The sequence below is a fragment of the Ursus arctos genome, unplaced genomic scaffold, assembly GCF_023065955.2.
Source record: "Ursus arctos isolate Adak ecotype North America unplaced genomic scaffold, UrsArc2.0 scaffold_5, whole genome shotgun sequence".
In the NCBI taxonomy this organism is placed as follows: domain Eukaryota; kingdom Metazoa; phylum Chordata; class Mammalia; order Carnivora; family Ursidae; genus Ursus; species Ursus arctos.
In genome coordinates, this window is record NW_026623067.1 from 47,183,367 (window position 1) to 47,190,826 (window position 7,460).

A 7,460-nucleotide genomic window follows, 5' to 3' on the forward strand; every position below is an offset into this window, starting at 1 on the left:
AGAGAGAAATTGGTTGTGGATTTAGTAGGAGGGCAAGATTTAGTTGTAACAGGAGTAGTAGTTTTGTTACAATCTTCTCTTCTCAAGCTACATCTACCCAGAAAATGTTTCATTGTACTTCAGGTGTTAAGGATTTACTTCCTTACAAACAAAAAGTCAAAGATCTAACTTTCTAGCATGCTTCTACACTCGATGTCATGCTGAAGAATGCCAAGAATCCATGATCAAAGAATGTTGAGATGTGATGATGCACTATACCAAAGACAGGAGACTGCTCTTTCTGCTTTTTTATACTCTTTATTGCCAACAGTTTAAAATGGTCAACATAAAAAAAAAGGAACATTTTGATAATAAATACTGCTCTTTTGGCTGTAATAAATAAAAAGTTTATTAACAAGGAATGCACTTTTCCAGCCACAAGTGTCTTCAAAAATTAACCAAAAAAAAAAAAAAAAAAAAAAATTATATATGGCCATAGTTCACAGTTGAGTAGCCAAAAGCTGCTCTGATTACAGCCTTTAAACAACATGGGAGCTTCCTCCCTTCTCCCTCCCCTTTGGGAAGTATATTCACAGTTCCAAGTCCTCTGTCTGAAATGCTCTCAACAGAGAGAAGAGTCAATGCACCTTTCTGCGAAATTGTCTGAAAAACCTTTTAAAACAGGTACGTCAAGGAAAACTGCATTCTGGTTCACTCTCAGATTGTCCAAAGTTCAGAACTGTATGCCTCAGCCTGGTCTGGTTCCATCCAGTCCTGCAGGCTCTAGAGGAATTGTTTTCGTACCACCACCTGTCCATCTTTTTCAACATGCTGTAGACCATCTGACTGGCTTCCCTGTAGATCTCACAGTGGAAAAGAGGAGTCCCATAGGGTCCATTCAAGAAGTCTTTTAGTTACATCTCTGTAAGAGCATGTTCAGAGCATATTCCATTCGATGTTTTAATTCTAACGAACAGCCAGACATCAGCAGAGTTGTCAGTCTGAACGTTGTAGATATCCTGTCCTCATTGATGTAAGTGAGAAGATATTCTTCATTTTGGCTACAGATGATTATTTTCGTATGATCATGGTAGAAATTCACCTTTCAAAAGGAGACACAGATATTAGACATCTCTAAATATTCAAGAATTAGACAAGTGTGTCAAATAATGAAATGGCTAGATAAAAATTACTTTTTGTGACCTAAATACACATATTCCTAAAAGGTTCACTTACCTGAAAGGTGCCATCATTGAAAAGCATCATTAAGGCCTTATCAGATTTTAGCCATTGAAGGAGGTAGAGCCGAGGTCTTCGAATATCGGTAACACTAGGCAGATCTCCACCCTAGAAGAAATTGGAAGAATAAGTGCCCATAAAGATTCTGCAGTTTCCAATTCTTCTAGGCACATGCCTCTCCAACTTGAGCAGGCATCAGAATGGCCTGGAGATTCCTGGTCCCACCTCCCAGAGATTCTGATTCAGTAGAGCTAGGGTAGGACATGAGCATCTGCATCTCTGACAAGCTTCAGAGCTGTGCCGATGCTACTGGTCTGTAGACTACACTTCAGATACCACTGCTGAAAAGCCACATCCAGGAGGTACTTACATCCATGAGGTTCTCCTCCATGTAATGAGAGAAGTATTTGAGCACCGTCACTTGACTAATGAATTGTTCAGGGGCATCTGTTGCTGGGAAAACAGAGCACTGGCCAAGCTCTGCATAATAGTGAACTGTTCTGAAAAACAGGAACCATAGGGAGAAACAAAACAGAAGCAGTTAATCACTGTTCTTAGATTTCTTTAGTGCAAGATTAAAGAAGTGACAGGACTTCATTAACCGGATATACTTACTTTTTGTCTGGAAGGAGGCTCATGTGAGCACCATTGTTGAAAAGGACACCTACAGTGTGGTCTGAGAGCTGGTACCCAAAGCCATATTTGTTAGAGTAATCGACCCATTTGGTGACCCACTGAAAGGAAGTGCTCAGCTGCTCTTTGGGAATGCAGTCAGCTTCTGGCATGTTTTCTAGACATCCTCGAAGGACTCTTGCTACTGTGTCTGCAACACTGCCCATGGTACTGTCCTCCAGGCCTGAAAAGTCAGGGAAAATTATAAAATAATTAACAATAAAACCTTAGGCTTTGGTGGCTGCTGACTTTCCCTCCACGACTTCAGAGGACAGAAGTCTCAAAACTGTTCCTTGCCTTTTTCCAAGTCCTCTGATTTTGCCTCTTCTATGTTAAATTGGGCCACAAGACAAATGGACTCCAGTTACTTAGTATTAAGCACTGGCATTTATAGTTTTATGTAAAATGCCATTGACAGCTACTTACATTCACTGCTACTGCTGCAGCTGCCAAGAGTCCCTCGGACTATCATGCGAATAGCATCTCCAATCTGCTGCTTATTTTCTACTGCAGGTGTTCCAGATCTGGCGACTGTAGTGGTAGGTGGCTGAAGCTCCTAGAAAAGAGAAGAGTTAAGACAGTGAGTCAAGCGTCTGCAATTTAAGGTTAAAAATTCTAGGTTAAGGTGAGATTGTGGCAGTTGCTGGGAAAGCTGATCAAAAACCAATGAGCACAAAAGGTGTTTCAGTGACTCAAGTGCATGCACTGTTAAACTGAAAAACAAAATCTTTCCTTTTAAATGGTTGGAAGAAAAGCTCTAAATAAATAGAACATATTTGAATCGTGGCAATTATAATCCATGTGATAATTAGCAAAGAGCAGAAATGATTTAAAATGATTATTTTATTCTTTTCCAGCATACCTCATCTGTCCTGTGTTTGCTGGGTTGTTGAGTTATTGAAGTCTTTTTCAGATCATGCCTAAGCTTGTAAATTTCTTCGTCTTCTTTAGACACTCTATCTGTAAATCAAAGACAAGAATTATCAGCATTAGTCTATGCTAACAAGGTAGGAACAGAACTAGCCACATTTCCTCCTTTTACATTAATAACCAGCTTATAAGCATTCAAGGCTAAACCAGCATTTTATCATTACCATCAGCTGCAATTATGCAAGAAGCACACTTTAATGTGGATGGAAAAAAAAGCTATCCATCACATTTTGCAGTGCAGATTTATCATGCTATAAAAAGTTCAACAGTATTCAAACATACCAGCTGTTATGCTAACATAAAAACATTCTTTAACTTATCAAATTTAAATAGAATACTGGATACAGAAGAGCAGAAGTCTTATAACTTACTATGTGTGTCAATATATCTTGCTTTGTCTTTTTTGCCACCAAAAAGAGCAGCAGCTGCTTTCTTAAAGAAATTCTTAGCCGGGCTTGACAAGTGGAAATCTGGAACTGTATGACAACAACTAGAAGAGAGTCTGTCTGGAGTGAAGCCCTGCGGAGTGTCAGAAAAGACTTTCAGTAACCAGTTGGTTGAATAACTGATCAATAGCACATAATAAAAAGATAAAAGAAATGTGCCAACCTGCAAAAAAAATTCATGTCGAATGATGTCATCCAAACTGGGACGATCCTCTGGATTCTTGGACAACATGCTAGCTATTAAGTGCTTAGCAGGAGCCAGCAATGAAGATGGCATTGTATACCTTGCTTCTCTTATGCACCTGTACGTTTCTTTCAGATTTGTCGTTTCAAAGGGGGGTCTTCCTAGTAACATTGTATACCTGTGTGCAAGAGAACACTTATTTAGGAATGGTCATAAAGCAACTCTTTTCGATTGTTAAATTCTAAATACAAATTTGCTTTTTGATCATTTTGGTGAATTTACTTACATTACACAACCTAAGGCCCAAATGTCTGATTCACAGCCATGTCCTTGCTTGTTGAGGACTTCAGGAGAGAGATAATTTGGGGTACCACATATTGTTCTGGAAAAACAAAATATGAAGATCTCATTAACTGTTTACACTTAGTTCTCTGGATAAAACGTTAAAAGTACTGTATTGAATTCCTATTTAGAAAAATTTGACTTTTAATTTTTGGCATCTCAACAATTAACATTTGACCGAGTGACTTAATAATTTTTTTAATACATGTATAATTTTTTTCAGCTACATGACAAAGTGTTTTTAACCAACTGAGACCAAGAACAATGTAGCATTTGTGTAACATGTCAGGCAAATACGAGACAAATTTCTTTCATAATCAACTCATAGGCATAAGGTACTCTGCCTGGTTCATAGTGGGCACTTACTGTTTTCATGGATTAACATTATTGTGGTTTGTGGATGTTAGTATCAATTGACCTTCTCCAAAACATTAATTGGGGGGAAAAAAGGGCATATTTGATCTCCATAAAATCCTGTCAGGATGTATCTTTCTGACTCACCTCCTTCTGTGTTCCAAGGGTTCCAGCCTGGCTGCCAAACCGAAGTCCCCGACTTTTAATTCCATGGCTTCATTAATAAAAAAGTTCCCTGAATGATAAACAAAACAAAACCTGAATCCCTTTGAAAAGATGTTCTAACCAAATACACACACATCCTCTTTGGAGGCAGGCAGTCAGGTGTTTACTATTAAAGTCCCGGATTCTAAACGATTGCATGGGCTAGATCCCAATTAAGAACATTAACACATAACAAGGGAGACAGAAAAGAAAAGAACACCTCTTTCTAAAGCAAAAGTCAGTGTTTGGAATAAAGGGCTTACCTAGTTTGAGATCTCTGTGTAAGATTTCTTGTTCGTGAAGGTACTTTAGTCCAGACACAATCTGCCTGAGGTAGTATCGGACTTCTGGCTCTGTCAACACCTTCCTTGCTTTCAAGATATGAGCCATGGACTAGGAGAGGAGAAGGGAAAAAGAGAATCTGTCAAATAAAGTTATCAAAATCAGTAATTTCCTTTTGCAGGTTGAGTGATGAAAGTTAACATTGCAATATAATAATTGCCACCACAGCTAAAATCCCAGATAAAATGCATTTTGAATCCCACTTCAGTTTGGGGGAATTAAATGGACTCAAACAGGAGTTAAAGCTTACCCTTCTACTGCAGTATTCCAAGAGAATGTAAATGTTTTCTTTGTCCTCAAAGTAGTGGTAAAACTGCACTACATGCTTATGATGAAGGATTCTGTGAAGCTCTATTTCTTTGTCAATCTGAAAGAAAAAGCAAGACAAAGCTGATGAGCCTTCAGTCACCTTCTGTAAGCCAGTTGCTTACACATGCAGAAGACATTTTCTTAACAGGGAAGGGCCATCCCTGCACACAAAGAAAATATTTTACTCAACAGTCATACACACCTTTTCCCTTTGATGAGGTTTAGCTACTCTGCTGTGAGGAATAATTTTTGCAGCATAGACTTTGTTGTTTGTCAAATCTGTCATCTCGTAACATTTGGCAAAGCCACCCTGAAACAAAGCCGAGACAGCATTGAGTGTGGCAGAAAAATGGACAGCAGATATTTGTAAAAATATTTTAAAAATTAGAGAAGCAAAATTACGGGGAAGTAAGGCTGGACAGACGTATACTCTGTACTTTTTGAAAGCTCCTTCACGAAGGGAAATGCATTCCTGAAAACGGAACAGTTCCCCTTCTCCCTTTACAAAGAGGAGCTTTATGGAGGGGGTTGCGATCAGGGAGATGAAAAATAATGTCTGAAGAGACCTGTCAGGAAAATTCCCTGGGGAGCAGGTGGAGGAAGCTAGGGGCTGGAGTGGAAAGCCCTCGCTGCTGGCCTCAAGACCAATTTCTTTGGGCTGCGGAAGGCACTCAGAGCCGAGGCTAAGGATGTAAAGCCATTCGCGCGCTGTCAGCGCACAAAAGCCAGAGCAGGGCAGGTGAACACCCACGTCCCGCCGGGATCGGAGGCCCCTGAGAAGCCAAGACGCTGGGACTCAGGGTCCAGGGAGCTGCCCGGGCAGACCTCCCTCCCGTCAAGCAGCCGGGCGCCCGCCGCTCGTCACCTTTCCCAGCACTTTGCCCCGGCAGTAGCGCTTCCCCGTCGTGGGGTCCACGATAATCCGCGAGATCTCGGCCCCCGAGTGCGAGTGGTGGTGATGGTGGTGCGGGGCCGCAGGCTGCCCCTGTGCCTGGGGCTGCGGCGGCTGCGGCTCCTCGGGGGGCTGCTGCGGCCGCTTCTTCTTGGAGTCCCCGCCACAAGCCTTCCCCAGCGCCTGCTCGCACATCTTGGTGCTGGCGGCCGGCTGGTAGGTGATAGTCCGCAAGAGCTCCATCGTCGCCTCACCGCCCGGCACTGCCTGCTGCCACCTCCGAGGCGCGGACACACGTCCGAGCTGGCCCTTGCCCTCGAGCCCCTACCTCCCCCGGTAACCCGCGCCCGGCGTCTGCGTCCACTTGTGAGAGTGCGAACGCCCGGCCAAGTCTTATATACGGGCCAAGGAGAGGGGCGGAGAATCGAAACGGGATGCGACGTCACTGGCGACGCCCCGCCCACTGACCGCCCGAGCTTGTGAGGCCCGTCGCGAGCTACGGACTGACCGGCGGCGTCCCGCGGACGAGCCCGCTGCAGACAGGGACGGGCCGGCCTCGGGGAGCGCTCGCCACAACGGGCAGGCCGGCAAAGGCGTCCGGCAGCCCTGGGACCGCAACCCCATTCTTTGAATGCTCCGAGGTTCTGGGTTTGAAATGGAAACCCGAAGGCTGGCGCCCGGCCCTGCCCTCCTCCTCAACTCCGCCCTCGGCCCGCCCCATTCGCCGGGTGTCCCCGCGGTGAGGTGTGTGAGCCCAGCTGAGCGCTCTGCTAACGCGGGTCCCCTCCCCTCACAGTCCTCCCTGACCGCCCCGCAACCTGACGCCTCCAGTCAGGTGTGACTGTGTCCAGAGTCCACTGCACAGGCACTTGAGGCCTCACCCTCGCCGTCTGGAGGGCCTCGTTGCTGCGGCCCGCCGGCCCCGCCGCCACCAATCCCTGCTGCCCCGCATTTTTTCCCCCACCGGCTCCCGTCTAGTTGAGGCCCTGCCCAGTGGCCATGCCAGTGAAAGGCAAGGGTTCGCAGAGCTAGGCGTTCCGAGCTCACCGCCGCTTCTGAATGAGGCGGACCCAGGCCTGGGCCTGATTGTAACCGAGTCCTTTTAGGCCTGTTTGGCTTCTGCCCATCACCTTAGAGCGGGCCTTTGTGAAGGGTCAGGCCCTTCACCTTGGAGAGGGAGCCCGGGCCCTGGCGAAGTCTTCCGCCTTCAGGTTGCACTAGGACTGGGGAGCAAGGGCGTCCTCTCGTGGGATGTTCCAGAAATGCAGGCACTGGTCTGAGTGGGCGGCGGTTAACAAGGACGTGGGCCTTCTTTGACAGTAAGTGGTATTAAAAGCACTCCTGGTACTAATCATGGTTTACAGTTGAAGTCATCTCTCACTTCTTATTCAGAAGGGGTTATGCACAGTGTGTCCTTTAATGGCTCCAGAAGTCACGTGGCTGCCCTGGCGCTGGGGAGGGTATGCAAGGCCTTCTCCCCTGCAGGGGCATTGGTAGAATGAAGGGAGGAACAGAGGCCAGTGAGCTACAACTTGGCTTAGTTGCCTAGTCCCAGATTTGACTCTTC

General features: G+C 45.3%; 1 protein-coding gene across 1 annotated transcript; it reads right to left on the reverse strand.

The window, feature by feature from the left end:
* Positions 1-277: 277 nt before the first annotated feature.
* On the reverse strand, positions 278-6,285 carry PLK2 (polo like kinase 2). Its single transcript, XM_026498932.4, has 14 exons — positions 5,867-6,285; positions 5,204-5,311; positions 4,943-5,059; positions 4,614-4,743; positions 4,294-4,381; positions 3,737-3,832; positions 3,430-3,628; positions 3,192-3,339; positions 2,753-2,850; positions 2,317-2,446; positions 1,834-2,074; positions 1,589-1,718; positions 1,216-1,326; positions 278-1,081 (listed from the first exon to the last, which is right to left on the reverse strand). The coding sequence occupies exons 1-14, from the start codon at positions 6,134-6,136 to the stop codon at positions 890-892; spliced, it is 2,058 nt and encodes a 685-aa protein (XP_026354717.1). The 5' UTR covers positions 6,137-6,285; the 3' UTR covers positions 278-889.
* Positions 6,286-7,460: the final 1,175 nt, after the last annotated feature.

Bases quoted from the DNA above. Each gene is read 5' to 3' on its own strand.
- PLK2 (XM_026498932.4), bottom strand. From the start codon at position 6,136: ATGGAGCTCTTGCGGACTATCACCTACCAGCCGGCCGCCAGCACCAAG. The intron at 3,833-4,293 runs GTGAGTCAGAAA...TTGTTTTTCCAG, and splicing joins CCCTTGGAACACAGAAGGAG to AACAATATGTGGTACCCCAA. The intron at 2,075-2,316 runs GTAAGTAGCTGT...CTGACTTTTCAG, and splicing joins CTGCAGCAGTAGCAGTGAAT to GCCTGGAGGACAGTACCATG.